The sequence below is a fragment of the Mastigoproctus giganteus genome, chromosome 12, assembly GCF_048544385.1.
Source record: "Mastigoproctus giganteus isolate SK-2022 chromosome 12, ASM4854438v1, whole genome shotgun sequence".
Lineage (NCBI taxonomy): Eukaryota > Metazoa > Arthropoda > Arachnida > Uropygi > Thelyphonidae > Mastigoproctus > Mastigoproctus giganteus.
In genome coordinates this window covers 28,773,097-28,798,042 of record NC_143586.1, presented here as the reverse complement: position 1 = coordinate 28,798,042, position 24,946 = coordinate 28,773,097, and the positions used below count along the sequence as shown (strand labels likewise).

General features: G+C 39.0%; 1 protein-coding gene across 1 annotated transcript in view; it reads right to left on the bottom strand.

Moving 5' to 3' along the window:
• The window catches only part of LOC150076824 (neuronal-specific septin-3-like), a 167,145-nt gene extending 142,445 nt beyond the window's left edge, over positions 1-24,700 (bottom strand). Inside the window, exons 1-2 of the mRNA XM_090386716.1 lie at positions 24,597-24,700; positions 14,897-14,933 (exon numbers count right to left, since the gene is read on the bottom strand). Of these exons, the coding sequence (XP_090242842.1) occupies positions 14,897-14,933; positions 24,597-24,608 (49 nt within the window). The 5' untranslated portion in view covers positions 24,609-24,700. The remainder of the gene's footprint in view (positions 1-14,896; positions 14,934-24,596) is intronic.
• Between the last annotated feature and the right edge of the window lie 246 nt (positions 24,701-24,946).

Here is a 24,946-nt window from a genome sequence, read left to right as displayed (position 1 = left end):
CTTCAACATCTAACACTTTACAGTTCACAGTTTGACCTCCGAGGAGAGAAAACTCGAAAGAAAGTATCAACATTATATTTAAAGTTAATGCATGTGCTCCAGATTTTAATAAACATGATAAAGATGTTCCCAAGCATCTCTCAGTTGTTTACTTTCTGGATTTGTTTATTACCAGGAAAGTTTTAACAATAAATTTAACGTTGATGAACAGTTATCATGGCTGGATTTAAGATTTCGGTGCGTATAGGAACTGGAACGAAAACTGATGTGGAATATTTCTAACTAGAGGCCTTCAGTATCGGTTACAGAACTGTTCATTCACACCGTGGGGAAAAGACCTTGAGTTCAAATAGTATTTCAATGGAAAAGTTTAATGGTTTTTTATTTATTTTTCTCTTAGTGAGGTTTTAGGAGATCAGCGACTAAGGGCATATTGCACTGCGTATATTGTCTGTAAATTGCGTGTGTCTTGAGATCGATTTTCTGTTTGCTAGACGAAAACACGAGTTTCCGGGAGAAAAAAACCATGCTGTCCTCGCCTGAGACCGACAACTCAGCCACGTTCTCAAAAAGACCCATAAAAATTCCTCCCGTCATCGACAGATCTTGAACTCTGGTGCTTTCCATCTTTTAAAGCCAATTTTCAAATTTTTTACAACGATTTCGAAAATTTAAAAATAACAGTTGATCGAATTTAAACCGTTGAAAGGAAATTTGCAGCCAGTCCATATATTATGTCAACTAATTTTCATTTAGTTTGTGAGCAGTGCAATGAATTCGAACATTGGAAGATCCTTTTGATAAAATAGATACATTACTTACAGTAAATCATTAGCAGTGTCAAACAACTGCCTTCAACAGATGCTATCAGTAAAATTAATGATTGTAGACATTGGAAAAAATTGTGAAACTCCTCTTCAGTACTGTAATGCGTCAACATGTGCGTGGCGAACATTCTGAATGCAAAGATTCTGTTAGCGCCTGGAAAGCAGTCGGATTTCTTGATATACGAACAGCTTGAAATCTGGAAAATTCATTTGGGATCCTGTTTCCATCTGTCAGTTATTTCTGGGCTAAAACCTTTATTTTCAGTTTATAAATACATATTATATTGCCAAATGATCAACGCGAAAGTACAAGAGTGCACGCGTTTGAGTTTTTAGGAGCATTAGCCACTAAGGCCATATTGCTCCGGGATATGCGGTGGTCATTCCCTGACCTTTCCGCATCCTCCGTATTTGGCGGTGACGGGCTCGAACCCCGGTCTAATCAAGAAGCGTGTACTACGCACTGCTGCTCCTTCCCACCTGGCTACGGAGGCGCCCACTAAATACGTGAAATACAACAAATTATTCTTATCAAATAACTAGTTGCAAACCAATCTGAGCTATGAGGTCGTGCTGGAATAAAAGCAGAACCCCATTAAAGAAATGCAACAAACAACATTGTTACAATTTGATTAAATACAAAAATCAAGGTACTGTTACAAAATATCAGAAGCTGGAATATGCAGAAATGTATATGACGGAAAGCTGAAGAGGTGGAGGGGGGGGGCTCGTATAATTAAGTTGAAAATTCCAAATATTATTTTAACGGAACCAGAGATATTCGCTCATATCCGTGTAATGTACTTTACCTGCAGAAGTGTTTTTGTGTTCACGGACCGATTTACATGTTGTGCGGGATGAAAAACCAGAATAACTCACGAGGAAACCTTTTCCCTCTGCCTCAGTCCCGATTGAGGACTACTTTAGAAATTCCTCCAGTTTACGGAAATTGAACCCAGATCTCTTCAAACGAGTGGCAGATGGCGATGTATCTTGCCGATTAATTTTCTTGAAGGTTCGCAAGGATTTTGGAGGGAAATTTTTTTCAACATGACCTGCTTTGGGTGGCAGAAGGAACTTGTTTAGTAAAAATGGAATTCGTTTGAACAGAAGTGCAAAGGTCTGCTAATGCCATAAAGGCCTTAAGGGTTTAGGAAAAATACTAAATGGGGGGGGGGGGGGCTGGAGAATTGAGAGAGTCACAAAAAATATTTAGATTAGAGGCGTGCGGGATGAATCAAAGTTACACTTGTACCTCCATGGAAAGAGATAGGTAATAAAATCACCAAATGAACACGCAAATACTTGAAATTTTGGGTGTGTATTATTAGTATACCGAATATAAATAGTAAAGTACAGTTGTTGTCAATGTTGTAGGGTTTTAGACGCATCACTGACTTAGACCATATTGCGCCGTATATATTATGTCTGTAAATTGTGGTCGTTCCTGTGTTGCTGGACGAAAACCCGAGTTTTCGGAAGGGAAAAAACATGCAACCCTCGCTTGAGAGGGACTGACTTAACCATTTTGTGAAAAAAGACCATAAAAATTTTTTCGTTATATTTTTCTGCAGTGTACAAAAAGTTCTTGTTCAAAAAGAAAATATCACCACAGAGATGTTTTCAAGTATATGAGATATGACAATAAAGTTTCCGGATTGGTGAAATAAAAAGAACACATCAAAAATGGTTTTATTTATATTCAAAGTAATCACCACCTGATTGAATGCACTTATTAAAACACGTTTTACTTTATGATCTCAACGTCCTGAAATCTCTTTCCTTTGAGGTTAGTTTCACCTTGGGAAAGAGGAAGAAGTCCGTTGGTGCTGATCGGGAGAGTGGGGTGGATGACTGACCTGTAAAATGACATGTTTCGTCAGAAACGTGTTCACAACAAGTGCGGAATGGGCGCGGGCATTATCGTGCTACAAGAACCAACTGCCTTTCTTTCGAAATTGCGCTCCCCCCCCTAGAAATACGCTTCAATAGCATTTGAAGAACCGTATTTAGAACGCAGCATTGACTTTCTCCCTTTCAGGTACAGTTCCGTGTGAATCACACCCTGTTTGTCGGAAAAACATGATCGGCATTCTCTTGATCCTGAACGTCTGTAAATGAAACTTTTTGGGCCTTGGTGATGATTTTGAAGTACACTGCATGCTCTGACACTTCGTCTCTGGGACATACTGAAACAACCAACACTCATCTCCAGTGACAATACAGTCCAGGAAATTAGAACTGTCTGGATGAAGTCTTTGGATGATGACTCCTCATCCATGAGGCTGTGAGGCACAAACGACCTCGTGGGTAGCACAGTTGGTAGGATTGCCGTCCTCACCACACGGTGGAAAATACCCTAGTTTGAGTCGAGGAATTGTTATCGGCCTTTTTTTACAACTTGGCTGAGTTAGTCGGTTTCAGGCGAGAGTAGCATGGTTTTTTTCTCCCGGAAATTCTGGTTCTTCATTCAGCAAACAGAAAATGACCTCAGAACACACGCAATTTACAGACAATATACACGGAATAATATGACTAGTTGCTGATGCTCCTAAAACCCTACTACTACAACAACAGCGGTACAAATTTTGCACAGATTTTTTTTCTGTTCCGCAAATCTTCATGCAGACCAGGGACAATCAAAAGATTTTCCATAATTTGGATCTGCTGATCATGCTGAATGTCTTTAACTCTGACCACCAACCACTATCTATGGACTTCATCTGCCACTGGAGAAAGAATCCCCTAAATTTTGAGAGTAATAAATCTATTACTGAAAAATTTATATTTTCTACGAATCACATTACGCCAAAAGTTATCCAATACTTAAAAGTTTATAACTGGGATGATTTAGAAGGCAAATCCACATGATAATGCCACCAGGTGGTGATACCCTCTATGGCAGGGGTCGGCAACCTGCGGCTCTTTGAGCATGTAACTGCAGCTCTTTAACCTTTAGCCCACATGAAGCAAAGTTTGAAATGGAGTTAGAGGACTTAAAAATTAAGGACATGTAGAGTGCAAGACTAAAATGCTTTAAAACTGAAATTGGTGATTTGGAGAGGCAAAAAGCTGTCCTTGCAATTCTACACAAACGGATGCCGATGGATAAGTTGAAAAGCAAGACCAAATTGTGTTCGATGTGTGGGTGTAGCTTACCGGACACATAAATTTGAAAATATTTGGGTTTGGTTCTCTCAGTTTTTGGTTCGACGAATTTCTGCAGGAAAATGTTTTCGAACATGAACTGACGTAGCCTATTGGTCAGGAGCGTGAGTGCAGTAGCACACGCTCTCTGAGTGGACCGGGGTTCAAGCTCGTGACTGCTAAATACGATTAACAATTGTATTGACTGATTTATTGTAAACTCCATTGACTTGGTGGTCGTGCCGGAGTATAAACAAGAACTATATTAAAAATAAATCAAGAAACCGTCTGAACAATGCGAGTCTCAGCATGCTTAAAGATGAAAATTACAGCATACTTCCCTGATGTTGAGAGACTCGCTCAAGAAGTTCAGCTGCAAAAGTCACATTAATTAGAAATATTATTAATAAATTATATTTTAAAAAATATATATATTTTAATAAAACACCTTCCCACTCTATTCCATTTCTTAAAAAACAACCCCCTCCCCCCACTTGAACTGAAGTACGGCTCTTCGGATTTTCTTTTTTTTTTTTATTTTCAATTAAATCAAAAATGGCTCTTCACTCAAAAAGGTTGCCAACCCCTGCTCTGTTGGCTATCCTTTATCTGCTATCTTCTCCAGGGTCAACACGAGAAGATAGCGGATAAAGAGTCTCCAAGATTTTGAGAATATTACTCAGGTATAATATATTATTTTATTAGAAGCCGAAATAGTCTTCACGAAGGAACAACAATTATTTAGAAAATGGAAGAAGACACAGGAGAAGTCGCATCTGAAAATGTAAGGATCAGAGAAAGCCATCTTCCTAACGGATAAAGAAGAAGGCGTAACGTGAGACTGCACCGAAGCGGTGTAGATGAGGTAGAAGGATTGCACCACGGAGAAGAGTCAAATCGAGCGAAAAAGAGACCATCGTAAATCCGAAGAGTTGGCAGCTATTTTAGTAGTGGCAAATGATGCAAGGAAACAATCTTATATAGCATCAGCCAAAAACCAAAAAAATAAAAATAAAATAATCCACTTCTCACCTCACCTGTCCATCCATTCTAAAAATTTGTGTAGTTCTCCCTGAAAATTATTCCAACTACTCACTTCCACAACACTATACAGAAATTTGTTCCAATAATCTCTTATCCGACGGCCGAAGGCAAATTTCTGCACATCTATCCTGCAACCATCCTTCAAATTTAATTTATGCTCCCTCATGTATGTAGTCGAGCAAGAGGAAGGATTTCATCAGCATTGCGCTTGTTCAATCCATTCAAAGCCTTAATCAGATCTGGCAAGTGCCTACTTTTTTTCTCTGCAGTTTGCAATACTGAAGGTAAGAGCACCCTCTTTTGTTCCCCTCACAACCTTGTTACTCTTGTCTGCACCCATTCCAACAAAAAGACGAAAATAGTCTCCAGATCTGTATGTAGTACTCAAGATGTGACCTAACCATTGCTTTATACAACTGAATAATCACCTCCTTGTTCCTAGTGGTGAAATTCCGGTATGTCATTGACAAAACCCCATGAAATGTTCTAGCAGTGCTTAGGGAACTTCATGTGTCAGTGAAAAATTACCCCCAGGTCTTTTTCATTCTCCATAGCCTGAGCGAGTTACCACTCAGGTTACCATACAAAATGAGATATCACTGATCTAATGCTGCCTTGATATTGCTACAGTACAACTTTCGATCGGGATGACGTTAATTCGGTGCATGACAGTTCGTTGTACTAGACGGTTTGGTGAATGACATTTTGCTATTGTGACAATTTGGAAAGACAGTTGATAGCTATGACAATTCAATGAATTCTTTGGAAGAATTCGGTGTATGGCAGAGCATGACAAAAAATGGAAACTTTTAACTTTCCGTGCTGTAAATGGTGAATTTAGTGATCACAATACCGTTCTTGATATTTTATATTTTTGGAGCGTACTATCCATCTTCGTTTTTTAATGCACATTCTACTTTTATTTTAGGAGACCATATTAAAAAAAGTGCCACGGACAGGTTAAATATTGGGATACAAGAGGACCATGTTCACACTTTACTTTCACTTTTGTAATTTTCATTTTTTAACAAATTCACATGAAGGGAGGGAATGTTTTTTCAGAGGCCAAAAGCAGAGTTATTAATGGTTGCCGGCTGGGTAACGCGGATCGTCTGACGCTCTGTTTGCAACCGAATGTCAGAAGCGCTATATTATTATTTTTTTAAGTTTAAGAAGCTAGCAGTAGGCTAGTACCATGGATGGGTTAACGGTAGACGGGTAAGCTTCCCTGGAGATGGTGTAGGGGTTTGAACTGGAATCCGAGTTCCCCGCATGGAAAAGGGTTTTCATCAAGGCCCATTGTGGTTTTCGGTGCTCCTGATGGTATAAAGAAAAAAAAAAAAAAAAAAAAAACATAAACTGTTATATCAAGGTCACCTGGAAAATTGCTTTAAACTATCCATATGTCTGCCAATTGCGTGTGTCTTCTCTGGTCGATTTGGCTGCTCTTCTGGACGAAAACCCCCAATTTTTTCTGAGAAAAAACCTCGCCATCTACGCCTGAGAACAACTAGCTCAGCCAAGGAGTGAAAAAGCCCATAAAAGGTCCTCGCGTCATCGACGGGATTCGAACCCGAGCCTTTTCAACCCGGTGTGGGAAGACGATGACGATACCACTGTGCAGACGCGCCTGGTGATCTCTTCCTTTCATTGGGTTTCTGCACCCGTAATTTTCTTCTAGCTTTCCAATCCTTTGCCCTCGTGGATAGTGATTGTACCAATTGGTACAATCGCCGCCCTCCCCACACCAGGTGAAAAATATCCGACTTTGAATTCCATCAATGACGCGAGGAATTTTTATGGGTCTTTTTCGTAACGTGGTTGAGTTAGTCGGTCTCAGGCGAGGGTAGCATGGTTTTTTCTCCCGAAAACTCCGGTTTTTCGTCCAGCAAACAGAAAATCGACCACAGAACATACGCAATTTACAGACAGTATATACGGAACAATATGGCCATAGTTGCTGATGCTCCTAAAACCCTATTACAACAACCCTATTACAAAAATTAATAAATAACCTTTAACTAATTCATACTCCTGGAAAAACATAGGATTTAACTGATTGGGTATGCTAAAAAAAAATAATAAATAACCTTATCTGGATTAAATGTGTTCAATATGGACGGAGTCATGCTAAAATAGGCACGCACTCACTTGCGTATGAGAAGGATCGGCTAAATCCTTTTATACAAAATAAATGGATGAAATATATATTATTTTCTTTCTTTTTTTTTATTTCTGCATTCCTCCTTTTTAAGTCGCCAAAATATCTCTTGTCTCCCCTAAACCTTTTATTTCATTGATTTTGTTCATTTCTGATCTGTGTGATACACCAAATTGCCCTAGCCACCAATTGTCTTTCACCAAATTGTCTCGAACTATCATAAGTACCGTAATTGTATTTATTCTTCTGTTATGTGGCAAAGAGAGAGAGAGAGAGAGAGAGAGAGAGAGAGAGAGAGAGAGAGAGAGAGAGAGATTAACCCAATTTTATTATCTGCAAGGGTGTTGGAAAATCAAAGATTTACGGCCCCTTTATCTTTACTAAATCTAGAGTTCTAGGGCCTGTTTATCTTCACGCGCTTCACCAGCATGTAGAGCTCTAATTTCTCTAGAGTGACATTCTCAACACAGTTGTCTTTCACTTTTATTTCAACAAGATGGAACCCCTTGACATTATACAAACATCGTTCGAGCGGACTTCGATGAAAAAACAAAAAAACCCATCAAATGCTTGTTTATATTCAAAAGAAATATCGTCCTGGCAACTACATCATTGGGCTTGTTAATTTATAATGTTATTCCTGACTACTACTACAGTTACTGAATTTCCAAGAATGAATAAGGGTGGGCGATAGCGGACATAATTTTAAAGAGTTGGAAAAAGTGGTGAAAAAAAAATCTTCATACTTGCACAGTTAGGATCTGTAGTCCTTAAAAAATCAGACTGTAAGTTTGGATTGAAACTCCAAGAGTGATTAAAAAAAAAATTTTAAAAATAATGTGCTGCTGACCTTGTTTCGGACGGTGTTCATGGAGGAGTTTCAGATCCCTTCACTTTTCGAAAATTCTTTACAAACTGGAATTCTGTGTAAGGACTCTTTTTTTTTTTTTTTTTTTTTTTTTTGATTTTTTCTTTCTATATTTTTTTCTAACACCCGGAGTTTCAGCCCGGACTGATGATGTTAGAAATAGATAAGACATGTAGTAAAGGCATTAGTCATCCTAGTTTCTCCCGCTACCTCACCCCATCAAGGAATCCACTACTCCCTCGCTCTATTCACCCCAGACCTTGAGCTGTTGATGTCCACACACCGTTGACACTTGAAGAACCGTGCATGTGGCGAAGACTGAAATCTATTCCTTGTCTCTTATCCCCTACTTTTACTTTCCCTGGAAAGTAACCGCATGATAGGAGATGGGGAAGGGGAAGGGAGCAGGGGTAGAGGTAGAAAGACTGAAAATATTCGAGACTGGATATTCTTTGTCACATGACACAAAAATAAAGCAAAGCCTGTCTTAAAACATTAGGGACGACCCACGCAGCTACTAATACCATAAAAATGTCCATATTTTATTTTACCATTAAACTTTTAACTATCCTTCACTTTCTCTATTTAAAAATATATTTTTTAGGATCATAAATCATTTTTATGTAATAATTACCAACCGGCCGAATATAAATAGTCATGCTTACATACTTGAGAAAATTCTCCTTTGGTACATTTATTTAAATAGTCACTGTTCAACTTATACAAGTCATTAAAATATGTTCAGACATTTTAAACTCACATAAAAGCTTACCATAGAGACAGAACATTTTAAAAGATGAAAGTTTAATGCACTCATAAAATCCTTTTAACCGGAAAATCATAAAAATAACTTGGAAGTTCAGTGGCATTTTCAAATACCACTTTGGATTACTCCCCCCCCCCCTTTAAAACGTAGAGTGAAAATACTATAGGTGGCGTATTTTCGTCTTTGACTTTACAAACCTTTTTTTGTAATTAAATACAGTATACTGTATTGATTTATTATGTATACAGTGGGTACACTCCCGACTAAAAGTTTGGAATCATAGAGTGTGACAACAGTTTTCGTAATATTTTTGAAATTAACTATGACAATGTAAGGTTTAATATATAAAAAACAACGCACTACAAAGTATTTTAAGATTTTTTTTTCATTAAGCATTGAAAAATTTACAGCAAAAAATATTGAAATAGTTAATATTAACCATACTGATTTTTCATCAAAATGTCCAAGAGAATTTATGTCTTAGACGTAGCATTCTGGCGATTAATTTTATAATAATATCTTGACTAACATTATTCCAAGCGATCTACAAGAATTCCCATAATTTTGTGGAGATGAGTAGACTTCGCAGACTTGAAATTCACTTCGTGGCTGAGTTAGTCGGTCTCAGGCATAGATATCAAGGTTTTTCTCCAGAAACTGGGGTTTTTCGTTCAGTAAAATAGGCAAATCGACCAGAGAACACACAATTTACAGACACAGTACATGGATATATAAAGTAACTTTCCGGGTAACCCCAATGTAATAGTTTCCCGGACTTGACGGTCCAGATGATCCCATAAAAGCTCTATTGAGTTTAAGTCAGGCGATTGGAGTAGCCACATCATAATTGCAATACCCCCCCCCCCCCGTTGCTTAGTTGCTAGAAAGTCCCTACACAGCTTCTGGATACAAAAATTTCAAATTTGGATCCATCCGTCCACAGTACGTTTTTCCACTCATCAATTGTCCAACGTTGATGGCTCTTAGCTCAAGCCAACTTTCTTTCGAGTTTCTGGTTTTAATAAGGGGTTTTCGGACCATTACACGACCATGTAGTCCTGTTCGTTTAAGACGAAGTTTTACAGTGGATGTAGACACGGGAGTTTTTCTCTTCCTATTGAACGATTCGGATTTCAGGTGCAGTAAGTCACCAGCTGCCTTTAAAAATCAGTGTTATGGTCTTCTCTTGTACTTCAGCGTTACGGTCGTCCTGATTGTAGATTGTAGAATATTGATACTCTAGAATATCAATAACAATATATTGTATAATATTCGAGAATCATCTAAAACGTCCAGGAACCTGCTGCATTCAGGAGTCTACACCTTTCTGGAATATTCTAAAAATTTCTTAAATATTATGTTTTTTTATTTTTATTTTTTTATACATAATACAAAGTATTTTAATAAAAATCGGTTGGTCCTATTTTTCTAAAAAAACTTTAAAAATTAAGAAAAATAAAACGTGATTCCAAGCTTTTAGGTGGGAGTATACATATAGTATATCGCATTATCGATTCATGTGGCTAGCAGAGGTTAGATGGGGGTGTAACTCAAGTTACACTAACCTCGAAGAAGATCAATAATGTTTTCAGTTCCCTTAGCAGGTGGAGCGATTACACAAGCGTTAGAAACATACTGAAGTATTCATGACGAGGGTGTGGCAAACTGTATATACAAGGTTAGTCCTTAATAATCATCAAGAATAAGTAACGAGAGGTGAAGGAAATTTTGTTTTCGTTATCCTCAAGTTGAATCTACTTGTATATATGCCCCAATCTACACTTCAATGATTGCGTTCACCGTGTGAACCAATGCTGACAGGAAGGAGTCAGTAACACAAACAGCAGGTGGTTGTCATAGCATGACTGGCGGTGACCTCTGTACATTTTCCCACATCACACCATCAGACCGTGAACGTGTTGTACCCAGTACAAATTACTACTCTCTTATGAAAGGGAAGTAAGAGACAGATGAGCGTATGTGAGCAACTTCGTGAAATTCTAGAACTTAACATAACCATAAGGAGGAAACGGGATTGGAGAAGCGATCACTCCATATATTGGTTTGGTGGCTCGCTCACTTCCGTTTGTTCTAAGATTGCAATTAAAAGAACAGCAAAATAGTGATGGGTATCGAATGTTTTTCATAATCGAAAGGTTAGTAAGAGAGATTGCCATGCTAATGATCACCCAGCAAAAATTACACGTAAAATAACTTCACAACTCAATGACCTTTAATGACAACTGGAAAATTTTAACCTTCATCTAATATCTTTATTGCAATCAGTGAAATTTCACATGCATGACTGATGCAATGCCCATAACAGCAAATATGCTAGGGGTTTAACACAAAGAAACTAAATCATGTAAAAAAAAAAAAACAAGTTGTAAACACGTGAAAACAGTTTTTTTTTTTTTTTTTTTCACAATAGCAACAAACCGAGCAAGGAAAAACAATGACAGTCACTCGGCTGAAGATGAGAGCTGCTCCCTGATGATGCGTCTTCTGTCGGCTTTGTCCTCAATGAATTTCTTGTAATCAGCATCCATCTCTTGGACGTTTTGGAGCAATCTCCACTGGCAGGAATCTGTCGCCCTTCCTGAGCCTCCACGCCACGGACTGTAAAGAAGGGAGGGCCCTTAAGGGTTTCGGGGGATTCTCCAATTACACATCTGCCAAAAACTTGGTGTATTGATTTCACCCGCTATCATTTTAATGGTGACGAGTACGCGGAGGGTGAAGAACCGTTCTGAGACTTTTCTATAGTTTAGAAGTTTGGTCATTTCTGAAGTGTGTGTGAGAGGTGGAAGTTTGTGCTTGAAGAGCACCCATCGGAGAAGCCAGTACTCATCAGATGAGGTGGATTTTAGCGTGGTTTTCGCTGGCGACCCTCAGATTTCAGATCCGTAGGTGATGACTGGCTGAAGAAACCGGTAAATATATTGAAGGGTGTACTGTGATATGAAGGAGGCGTTGTTTGGCAAGCCGTCTGGATCGGCAGACCTTGTCGTGAATATCTGCGACATGGTGTTTAAAGCTGAGTTTTTGGTCACAGATGAAGTGTGTGTGTGTGAGCTTGGTGCTTGGTTATTGGAGGGATGGAGGTTCCATGGATTTTCAGGTTTAGTTAAGTTGGTGTGATTTGAGTGCGAACACCATTTGTGCAGATTGAAGTCCGAGCAGATAACTACTCCTTAAAACCTGTGCAACACAACTGAATATTTCACTCGGAGAGATCACGATACCAAGTGTGCTCTCGCATACCGATCTAGACGTCTTATTTGATATTAGGATGTCATTTAATAGCCAGACTCATAAAATAAATATTAAAATTTCCCATCTCACGCAGCAGTTACTGCACGTTGAAGAGCCTACCATTCATGCAACCCGCCCCCGGCTTGTAGCCCTGAAGGGTGTTGTGTATACAGCAGTGTGCTTTCTGTATACAGTAGAGAATTCTTTTTCTTCATTGTTAAAATATTCGTCGCTTCGACAATCTATATTGCCATGCTATATGGAACATTGGCCTCAACTGTACTTACTAGTCTTAGGCGTATGTATGCTGCCGGATATTGGTTGTTGAAAAATGATTCAATGCTTAGCTTCATCTTCCCCCTGTTATGGGCCGGCCATGGTCCAGTAATCACTGTGATCAGCTCCAAAAACTCTAAATGCACTTCCCACTGTAGCAGACCTTAAATGATTAATTCAATATGAATTAATTATACTGCTCGACAAAATTAACAGAACACGTAAAAAACGTGGTGTAACTCGTGTAGCTTGCAATGAAGCGGAACAAATTTTGGTATGGTGGTGTACCATAGAATAACAATGAAATCAGGAGACAGCAAGAAACTTCGGACAGGTATAAGGGACATTTATAGGGGTTTGTATAATAATTACAAAAAAAAATCACATTATAGAAGTCGATACACGATGCTCGAAAACATGGTGACATGACATTAGTATGGCGTATGATCCCCTCCAACGGATAAACAGGCCTGACAGCGGTGAACCATGTTCCATATAAGGATGTCTGTCAAATTATTGTTGCAACAAATCCCATTCTTCCACCATCGCAAACCTTAGCTCACCAGATGACCGAGGAGTTAGCTGTCGGAATGCAATGCGACGCCCAAGGGCGTTCTACACGTGTCGATCGGATTTAAGTCTGGTGATCGTGCTGACCATGGCAATCGTTGGATATCTTCAGTTTTAAGATATTCCTCCACCACTTTAGCTCTATCTGCAGTGGCGTTGTCGTGCATATAAAGAAAATCTGGACCAACCGCACCACTAAAACGTTGCACATAGGGTTCGAGGATCTGTTTTCGATATCTCTGCACAGTTACGGAACCCTATCAAAAACATGAAGACGGGTGCGGTTGTTTATCATTATTCCGCCCTTCACGAGTACACCGCCTCCGCCGTAAGTGTCCCCTTTTTTTTATGTTAGAGGGATGGTACTGCATTTCTGCTTGATTCCAGAAAATAACGTCTAGAATCTGTTTGTAGGCTAAAATGGGACCCATCAGAGAACAGAACTGTACCCAATTTTGTCCTGCTCGAGTTACACCACGTTTTCTACGTGTTTTGTTAATTTTGTCGAGCAGTGTATTAAGATTCACATTCAGAATGAATTTTGAAACACTTCTGGTCAGAATGAATGAATGAATGTTTTGGCCTCAGTACATCTAGAAAATAAATTCATTCTCGAATAGACAGACATGCCAATATCAGAAGAATTAAGTCCTTAGTCATCGACTCGTTTTTTCTGCCAAATAACTCACCAGCTATACAAGCATGAGCCAAAACATTATGGGCACTCCTGTCCCCACGAGTGGAGGCATTCCACAGCACCCAGGAGTGACATTACCTATTACATATATAGTGAAGGCACGGTAGTGCCTGTCAATTCGAATCCCGTGTAATGAGAAAGAGGAAGAACCGGACAAAGTTTTGGCGGGGAATGATTTGCCGCGCTCGGAAAGCCGGGACCAATATTCAGCAACTGCAGACTGGTTAAGGGCCGTTGTAATGAAGGTATGGCGAGAATGGTCTTAAATTCTGACATTTTGCTAGCAGACGAAAAAAAAAAATATGCCGGTGCGTGTTTTCGTTAGTCAGTCATCGTTTAATTGCACTTATCAGTCTGATATCCTTTGTTTTCTTTTTATTACCCATGGAAGTTCTAAATTCCACCTATTACCAACTGCTGTTGATGCTCAATAATGATCTACTATCGCCATTCAAGACACCACCACTATCACAAATAGATATGTCTCTTCCCCTCAGACATGAGAGGTTTATGGAATGTACTATAGCTACACAGATCTAATCTTTCGATATACTGTGCTGGTGGGCATGAACACCTCTCGTCGGTCCTCGTTGATAGTACAGTAGGTAGAATCGCCATAGGAAATGATCTGAGTGGAGTCTCGTCGATGACGTGAGACATTTTTATGGGCTTTTTTCACAACCTGGCTAAGTTAGTCGGTCTCAGGCAGGGGAGCATGCTTTTTCTCTCGGGAAATCGGATTTTTCATCCAGCAAACAGAAAATCAACCAACCACAGAACACACGCAATTTACAGAGAGTATTATGGCCTTAGTCGCTGATGCTCCTAAAACCCAAAGGCAACAACCTGTCGTCGCTCATAGCCATCCGTGATTTATACACAGTATTGCCTTTCATTTAAATTAAGAGGAAGTTGCCCTCACGATCATGGAATACCTTCTTCCGGCTTGTTTTTTTTTTTTTTTTTGTCGTTAAGGCCTGCTCTAGTTTAGTCCTCGCAAGTTGCCCAGTAGATATAATCATTCTTCCTCGCAGACACTAAAAAACTGATCGTCACGTGTGCGAACTATAGTCTTATACTCGTGTTAGCCGTTCCCGACTTTGAGCCTTCACCAGCGTCACAGAGAAATCAATTCCTACATAACGGGATGTTGCTAATACAAAGACAACTTAGAGTATGATAGAAATGTCCTTTGGGAATTTTATGACCATTAGTTTCATAATACCTTTTATTTTATTTTATTTTATTTAATCCTTACTCTAAAAGAACTTCAAAAATTACTCACCTTCTTTCACTAATTCCGGTAGCAGAGTATGGGAATCCTAAAAATACAATTAAGCTAATTAACCTTTCGATTAATGTTGGCGAAGATGCGAAAATAATGAGCATAATCATTTTATTAATTGGTAAAAATGGATACTGGTAATAGAATAAAAAAAAAAAAATGATCCACAATGCTGATTTTTTTTTTTTTGTTCTTTTATCATAAGTTGTTAGCATCACCACGAGACAAATATGTTTACTGAATAATAAAATATAAGTTTACGTGGCTCTCAGCAGCATGGGGTTCTGGTTACCAAGCAACACTAAAAGTAATGTGGGAACTACAAGTGTTTCCAAAGTCATTTGCAATTGGTTAATTATATGAGCGTCCTTGTTGTACTTCCAGTAGAAGAACACATAACATCAGCTTTTCAAATTTGAATCTTTTTATTTTATTTTTGATTCATATATAATTTGTATATTTATTTAATAATTTATTAGATAAACTTACTATCTGGCAACAAATTATTACATAGGCCGCCGTAGCCGGTGCGCGGGCGCACAGGTACACGTGCCTTGAGTGACCGGGGTTCAAGCCCGTGACTGCTGAATACGGTGCTGTTTCTTGTATTCTGTGTATCTTGTAAACTCCTCTGATCGTTTGGTCGTCCCGGAGTATAAACAGAAAATTTATTTAAAGATCATTTATTTATACTAAAAATGGAACAAATTGACAGAACGTGGCCCTCTTCATCTATTTTAATAATGGCTGGTATCCTAAATTTACAACTATTACGTTCTCTCTCTTTCTTTCTTTTAATTACAAACTGTGTAAATTTTAAATGAAATTTGGCACCATGGCTTAATTTAATGTCTAAGTTTGCAGATGATACAAAGCTTGACGTAGCCCAGTGGTCAGGAGCGAGTGTGCATAGCACGCGTTCCTTGAGTGGACAGGAGTTCAAGCCCGTGACTACTAAATACGATAAATATTTGTATTGACGATTTATTGTAAACTCTACTGAGTTGGTTGTCGTGCCGGAGTATAAACAGAAACAAAAAAAGTTTGATAGGGTGGTTAACGACAGTCAGCAGGGTGAACTACTGCAACAAGATCTTGGAAAATTGGGTCGATGGGCTGAGAAATGGCAGTTGAAGTTTAACATTGAAAATTGCAGGGTATTGCATGTGGGTAGCAGTAACCCCAGAGTAACTTTATCAACTGTATGGTACTACACTCAGGGTAGTGGAGAATGAAAAAGACCGAGGGGTAATTGTGCAATCAGACATGAAATTCTCTGAGTAGTGCAGACATGCTGCCATGACAACTCATGGGGCTTTGTCAATGATTTACAGAAATTTTGCTAGTAGGGATAAGGAGGTGATTATCCCTTTGTAGAAGGCTATGGTTAGGCCGCATCTAGAGTATTGTATACAGGTCTGGAGGCCTCACTTTAGGGAGGATTTAGATCTGCTGGAACGAGTGCAGAGAAGGGCAACCAGATTGGTGAGAGAAACAAATGGGTGCTCTTATCTATAAAGGCTCTGCAAATTGGATCATCTGGAGACTAGGCACCCGTGGAGAGATCTGACTGAGGTGTTTAAAGCCTTGAATGGATTGGGTAAGCTGAACATGAATGGCATTATTCCTCTTGCTGAGACTACACACATGAGGAGGCATAAATTTAAGTTAAGAAAGGATGGTTGCGGGATAGATGGGCGGAATTTTGCCTTCAGCCAGCGAATGGTTACTTGTTGGAGTAGGCTTCCATCTGTTGTTGTTGTGGATGGTGTGAATAAATTGAAGGAAGAAATCGATAAATTCTTGGAGGGCAAGGATGGGTGAAGAAGTGTGTTTTTTTTTTTGCTAATGCTATATAAGCTTGCTTCCTTGCATAATTTTCCACTACTACTGAAAGAGCTATCAAAATGCGCAGTCCAAAAGTGCCACTCATTGTTATTCTAACGCTGCACAAAATGCTTCTGATTAAGTTTTCTCACTCTGTAGATGGAACACACAGGGTGTCCATAAATCTTGTTTACAAAACTAAAATGTTATGTAAACTAAAATGTTATGTGAATAGGTACATAATACAAACCTGAAACCACGCCCAGGTGACAGAGTCTATCTTCAACTTTTAATTAGAGTGTTTGATGTGTGAAACTTTAGTTACTCTGCAGACGTCTTAACTATAATCCGATTCTTCTCATATTCGGCACAACATATCCTCCTCAAAGAGACCGAATTTTTCACAAATACGTTGTGTACGTTCCATAATGGTTCTCGGCATAGGTTTGTTGTCGTTGTTGTTTGGTTTTTAGGAGCATTAACAACTAAGGCCATATTGCTGTGGGATATGCGGTGGTAATTCCCTGACCTTTCCGCATCCTCCGTATTTTGTGGTGACGGGCTCGAACCCCGGTCTAATCAAGAAGCGTGTGCTATGCACTGCTGCTCCTTCCCACCTGGCTACGGAGGCGCCTTCGGCATAGGTGGAATATACATCTGGCCTTTCACGAATCACAAGAGAGTAAAATTTAAAGGTTTCAGATCAGAGGTTTGTGGGAGACACAAAGTCAGCCTCCTCTTTCAATTACTTCCCAGGCTTGTGTTCAGGTATGCATGAACTTCTTTGTGGTAATGAGGCAAGCTCTGCCTTGTTGGAAAATCAAGTAGCCACTATTGTCATACTGTAGTTTGAGCATAAGGAAATTCTGTAATATGTCCAGATACACGATGTCCGACGGTAATTTCTCCAAAGAAGGTTTATACATTTTGCGACAACTCATTACGCAAAAGTCTAAATTAGGCCATGATTACGGTTTTAGGCCTGAAGTTAACTAAGTTTTTTTTTCGTCCCATTGGAGAATTACCTGGAGATCAGCATTTAAGAAATTGATGGTGGATGATCGAGAAGTTAAGGTTGTTTGGGCAGGACAAGGTTTCTCAAACTGGAAAGTAGACAATAGTGTACTATCATCAGCATAACTATGGGTAGAATTTCCAATTAGTGGAAAAGGACGTTAATATACACGAAGAAAACAGTGGGAGAAAGAACTGAATATTGGGGAACATCAGCATTAATAGAGAAGGTAGAAGACAGTGCTGTTTGCTAGATAAAACTAGATATCCATCTAGTTTTCAGAGAGAAAACTAGGTACTTTATGCCAAACATCAAAAGCTTTAGAATGAATGAGTTTCACCAAACTCATTCATTTTACATCGAATTTGTCTAAAGACGAGTAACATAAGCCATTATACAGGGTGTTTCAGTTAAACGTTTCAGAACTTCTAAGAGGGGTAGGGTACATCCTGACAACTCGAAATCATATAGCAATGTGGGGTCGGAAATGCTTTCCTGAAGCGGTGTTGTACACAGAAGCACCATAAAAAGAAAAGAGACCGTAAGTGAGAAATCGTTTTAATAATACATGAAAAGAAGCAAAAGGTACATGGATTAAAGTAAGTGTTTGAAGTTTCTTCAACCTCGTATTGCTTTCGCACAGTGGTACCTTGGAAAATGTGCTACAAATCCCCTTTTTCCTGCTGAAGTGTTGTTTTCCGATGAGGCATCCTTCACAAGGGAAGGAATTTTCAACACGCATAACGACCATATCTGGGCGGTCGAGAACCCGCATGCAATACGACGTCGTGCAGCACAGATTCGATTTTCGGTCAATGTATGGGCCGGTATTATGGGAGATCACCTCATCGGACCTTACCTGTTACCGTGTCGTCTAACCGGACCTATCTACTTGATCTTTCTGCAGCAAGTATTGCCACAACTTTTGAGAGATGAACAGATTTCTGCATCGACGCAACAGACAATGTGGTTCCAACACGATGGAGCCCCTGCCCATTATAGCGGAGATGTTCGTAACTACCTGGATGTCACATTTGGTCAACAGTGGATCGGACGTGGTGGTCCCGTGCGTTGGCCTGCTCGGTCACCCGACCTATCATGTCTTGATTTTTATTTCTGGGGTCATATGAAATCGCTAGTTTATGACACCCCTGTTGACAATGCTGAGGAGCTGGTTGCAAGAATCGCAGTAGCTGCCGAAGAAATTCGAAATTCGCCTGGAGTATTCCAGAATGTTCGGATGTCCATGCGTCGGAGATGTGAGGCGTGCATTGTAGCCCGTGGAAGAAACTTCGAACACTTACTTTAATCCATGTACCTTTTGCTTCTTTTCATGTATTATTAAAACGATTTCTCACTTACGGTCTCTTTTCTTTATGGTGCTTCTGTGTACAACACCGCTTCAGGAAAGCATTTCCGACCCCACATTGCTATATGATTTCGAGTTGTCAGGATGTACCCTACCCCTCTTAGAAGTTCTGAAACGTTTAACTGAAACACCCTGTATAACCAGTAGATCAACATTGACGGAATCCACATTGGCGATCATTGATCAGATAGAAAGTTTTGTCATAGTTGAGGGGTTGGTGGTCGATGGATTTCTTCATTATTTTGGAAAGAATAGAGCTAAGTGCAACGGGGCGAAAATTGGAATGGGAATTCTTTTTTGAAACTGGCTGGATATGAGGTACAAGCAGAAATAAAAACAGCAATGAAATAAGAAAGTGTAAATAAAAAGAAACGCATATGTACCCTGTACGCACGAAAGATGTTTTATGTGTAAACATCTTTGACGACACCTACTAAATTTCGAATAGCTAGAACCGAAATCATGAATGATGTAATTTATGCTCACGCCCGCTATTTACTCTACCGAATCAATGTTGGTAATAAATAGGATACTCACGCTGCTTACTCCGCCGAATCAACGTTTGGAAGGGGTTAGGCCAATAGCCTACTTACCCATTTGATTGTAACCATTCGTCGAATAGTATGATTGCAACAATACACGTATTTCTATTATTACTATCATGTTGGATCATATTACTCTGTCATGCTTTGTCGCAAATTACACATGCAGGTACTTTAGCAGCGCTAACGAGATCTGCAAAAAACGACAGTATCCACACATAATACGCTATCGAAACTATGACTTGGCTCAGGATCTCAACGTGTACAAGCGCGAGATGGTAACGCTGCACAAAGATACTGTCAGAGATGAAATATGTCAAGCTGACATACATTGACAACAATGAAGAGCTCATACTAGATCGTAAATTGTATGAATCGGACTTGGACATTCGCAAAACGATTGAAATATGTAAGACGATGTGTCAAGACAAGGACCACGGTGACCCTGACGAAGCATGCGGGTAATGACCTGCATAGCCTTGGAACGCGACTGCGAGAAGAAGATCCCTTTCGAAAATTTTACAATCATCCAAACAGCGAGATGAGTGAGGATCTAAAGTTCGCCACGCTCAACCGACTCAGTGCAATTGCAAAGAAACGCAAAAACTTGATATTCAACGAGGACTTCTGCAACTTAATGAGAATGGCCAATGACAAGCTAAAGATTCTACTCCATACATGTAATTTGGAGTCTGTTATATCCCAATCGTGAACCGATTCAAATATTCTTGACCGGCCCTGCTGGTTGCGAAAAAACGTTTATGATTCGCCTCATGGAAATGTACAACAGCTTCAGTAATACAGACGGGTATTGTAACGCCTACTTTACATGCGCTTCAACTGGTAAGGCTGTTGCTCATGTAATGTAATGTAATGGTCTTGAATGTGCTCAGAGCTGGTATAAACCAGCTCTGAGCACATTCAAGATCACCCCTCAAGATATTCATTTCTCTGATTACCAAAAGGTTTCTGCCACGGGTGGCAATGGTTAGCCCAAAGCCACCTAAGTGGTGTGCCCCGAATCATAAACGTTTTTCCTCCGCAACCAGCTGGTTTATGCCGGCTCTGAGCACTGATCCCATGATCTTTTGCGCGATCTTCTCTCCCGACTCGCTTTTCTTTGTTACGAAACGGAAATTACGTCATTTCCGAGTCGCAAAATCGGGGCAAGTTGATTTTACTACCGTCCGAAATTTAGTAGGTGCTGCCAAAGATGTTTAAACATCAAAAAGGCGACACAGAATAGAAGCAAGCTTAAGACTAGAGGTTTTGAAAACAGGTAGAGAAATGCCATCAGGACCTGGAGCATTCTTAGCGTAATGAGGATGTAGAATTTTCCTAACGTCGTTTTGTCGGAAGACCATGGGAGCCATTGAATGAATGAAATGTATTGGGTATGACAGGAGATAGTTTACCATGGTTGATACAAGAATTAGAAGAAAAATAGAATGCTTGTAAGTCCGCTTTGTCTTTAGCTGAAGATGCCATAAAACTATAAGAATTATAGTTATTATTGAATAAAATAAATAAATTTTAACAGATGAAGGAGTATTGATGGACAGGATTTGGCAAATAGCTCTGGTAAGAAACCAGACTGCTATACTACCATTTCGACAAGAAGGTTTTTTACTCTTAGCTTGTTCAAATAAACTGTTAATCAACTGTTTAAACAATTGTCGAGAGCTATAGTGTAAATAGAAAATGAAGCTCCAGGATTTTTTTTTTTGAGATTTGAATATAAGCCAATTGTGATATGCCACATTCTTATCTTGAACAGCCTTAGCATATTTATTGGAAAACCAAGTTTTAGATAAGGGACGAGATTTTACGGTGGAATGAGGACTAAAGGGTTTTATTCTATACGAATAACTTCACTGAGCAAAAATTTGGATCAGAATATCCAACCAAAGAATATAAGTATAGTTGGGTATATGGTCAGGACTGTCTGGCATTCTGGTAGTTAAACGGACAAGCTGTGTGAGAGTATTAGTAATAGCAAACGCCTCAGTATCTAGACAAGCTGGGTCCTTGAAACCAAGGCGCCTCCGTAGCCAGGTGGGAAGGAGCAGCAGCAGTGCGTAGCACATGCTTCTTGATTAGACCGGGGTTCGAGCCCGTCACCACCAAATACGGAGGATGCGGAAAGGTCAAGGAATGACCACCGCATATCCCGAGCAATATGGCCTTAGTTGCTAATGCTCCTAAATAACAAACAATCCTTGAAACAAGAAAACTGAAGCCAGCTGGGTCCTTGAAACAAGAAAACCGAAGCCAGCTGGAGTTGAGAATACTAAAATCATAAAGGATGATTACCTCACTCTTAGGAAAGTTAGACTGGAGAAAATCGAGTTTCAAAGAATGGAAGTCAAAGAGTCAGAGTGATTAGTAGTGAGGATGATAGAGGCAACAGATGAATTTGACAGAAAGGGGCAGAGGGAGAGAAAGAGAGATTTTTTTAAGCCCGAGTAAATAAAAAATAGATTTCAAATTAGGATGTCCGTCTCAGATTTGGAAGATTTTATCTATCTGCTTACACTAGATAAGCATAAAGTAAAATAAAAAAACTAAATTAATCAATAGCAAGATTTCTGGCATTGGCGTCCTCCAGAATATTACATTATATTTCTTTTCTATGCATCGCGATCGACCATTTTCCGTTTAAAATTTTTAAACCATGCGTTGCTAATGTCCTAAACTGGAAATCAGAAATTATAAAAGTAAGCAGTATCACCAGTGGTTTTAGTAATTGTTTTTCCTAATAAAAAACATTTAGTCAACAAATTTTTTTACTTAGAAAATAATCTAAAAAATGTGTATTTTAGCTGTTAGTTCATTGTCTTAATCAAGTGGCCAGACAGTATATAAAAGCTTGTTGGATTGCCGTTGGTCCAAAACCAACGAATATGCATTTCCAATTTATCTTTTGTATACGTGATTTAATACCCTTTCCTTCTTTTACGATTTTTATTTTTTAAAATGTTTTGAGTAAAGTTAAAAGGAAAAGCCTCTTATACTTTGAAAAAAAAAAAAAAAAAAAAATTTCAAGGGACCATTTTGACAAAACGAAAAAAAAAAAAAAATCTTTCACTGATGATTGCATTTGCATAATAATGCTGGTTGTTGTTAGCTGTTGTAGGGTTTTAGACGCATCAGCAATTTATACCATATTGCACCGTATATAATATGTTTCAAAAAACTATATTAGGGTCATCTGGAAAGTCACTTCAACTACCCATGTGTATTGAATCTGTAAATTGAGTGTGTTTTCCAGAGAAAAACTGAGGATTTTTCTGTCCATCTACGTCTGAGACCGACTAACTCAGCCACGGAGTGAAAAAAGCCGATAAGTTCATCGCGTCATTGACAGGATTCGAACCCGGACCTTCACCTGGTGTGGGAGGACGGTGATGATAACACAGTGTTACCGCGCAGACCTATATAATGTCTCTAAATTGCGGGTGTTCTGTGTTCAATTTGCAGGACGAAAAACCGGAGTTTCTGGGAGAAAAAGCATTGCTACCCTCGTCCGACTAACTCAGCCACATTGTTAAAAAGGTCCATAAAAATTCCTGACGTCATTGACAGAATTCGAACTCAGGTGTTTTCCACCCGGTGTAGGGAGGATGGTAATTATGCCAACCTTTCTATCCAGGAGAGCATATAATAATGCAAAAAAGTATTTCTTTTTATTTATTTTCTGCAATTCCAGGTGGGGAGAACGTTCTACTCCTCCTCTGTGGACGCCGATCATAAAAGTAGGAAATGTAAAGATTTGGTGACGATGGAAGTAATCTAGTGGGAACGGTAACATTCGGGAACATGATTAATGTATTTCCCTTCAGGTTAGTGAACGAACAGGCAGAATCTAAACCTGGTCATTGACCTCCAACCATTAAAGACAAAAACGTAAAATAAGAGTTTTTGACAGGTAAGAGTAACTTTTGTGGCATATTTGCTATCTGATTTCTGTCATGACTATGTTTCTAACAAAATTATTTTTAATACCTCATTTTGAGTGGCAATATTTTATTTCCGTTATTAGCTTGCTAATGGAAGTGAATAATTTATATTCATTACTCCCAAGGGCTACTCACCAATTGCGTAACGATATTTTAACATTTTTAACTTCCCTTTTCCCACTAACAGTACCTTTGATCCACTTGCCAATTATTAACATAACAAAATACTCCAATTCCTGTTACATTATTTATTATTATTTTTTAAATGAAAATCCAGTTTCGTAATATTCGTGCTTCAATTATACATAACGTAATTTGTGAACGACCCCTAACTTCAACCAAGGTATGAATAAAAGATGTCATCAGCTGATGCAGTGTATAAACATCATCACAATAAAATAATTCGATTTGCTGTAAAAAAATAAAATTTCATGGAGTAATTATCATTTGCAATGACAAAAATTAGATTAGATTCAAAACCAATATTTTAAATCCAAATGGAATGATATCAACTTTACGGTGTGAAGAAATTGAATCGATGATGTCCAACCTCGCATTTGGACACAATTGCTTGTTTTCGCAGATAGATATTAAAATTTGACAAATGAAAAATGAATAAAATTCGTCCACTGATACAATTTCTTTCGCTCATTCGGGGTTTAAAAAAAAAAAAGTGTAAAGAAAAGAAAGAGGGGAAAAAGTCTCAAGAAGAAAGATGAAGTTTATTTACAAGTATCCTTAACCTTGGAGAATTCCGTGGTCTCTCCACAACACCGCGGGTGTTCGAATGCCGTTTTTCAGAGAAGTCCAGACTATCCAAAACGCCCTGAGTCACGAAGTCACGCTCTCATTTTAACGCGCCTACACGTTTCGCGACCTTCACAAATTCTGCCCCCCCTCACTTCCCCTAAGCTTTTATTTCAATATCTTAAAGATATTTAAGTAAACCAAAAGAGGAGTACGTTTTAGACAGCAAATAGACACTTACCTGTATTTCCATGTTATTCAGACGCAAATCTTACTATTGCCGGTCAGATGTTGACTCAAGCCGTAAGCACGTGTCCCTTGAATAGCGTAGCGTTGACTCCTACGTCATCTGCACCCTGCTGTCTCGGCATCGATGCGCTGTCAACTGGCTTGTCTGCAGGTTACATAGTTTAAAAAATTTCCGATAGATGGCGGTCACTTCCTATATCATAAGACGTTTCCATGGGATAAACCATAAATCAATTTGAACTTCCGTTTAGTGTATATTTTGAAATGCGATCGGTATTAAACTAATTTTATTGATTAAATATGATTTAATATAAGTTTACTTTGCATTTCTATGAAATTTAT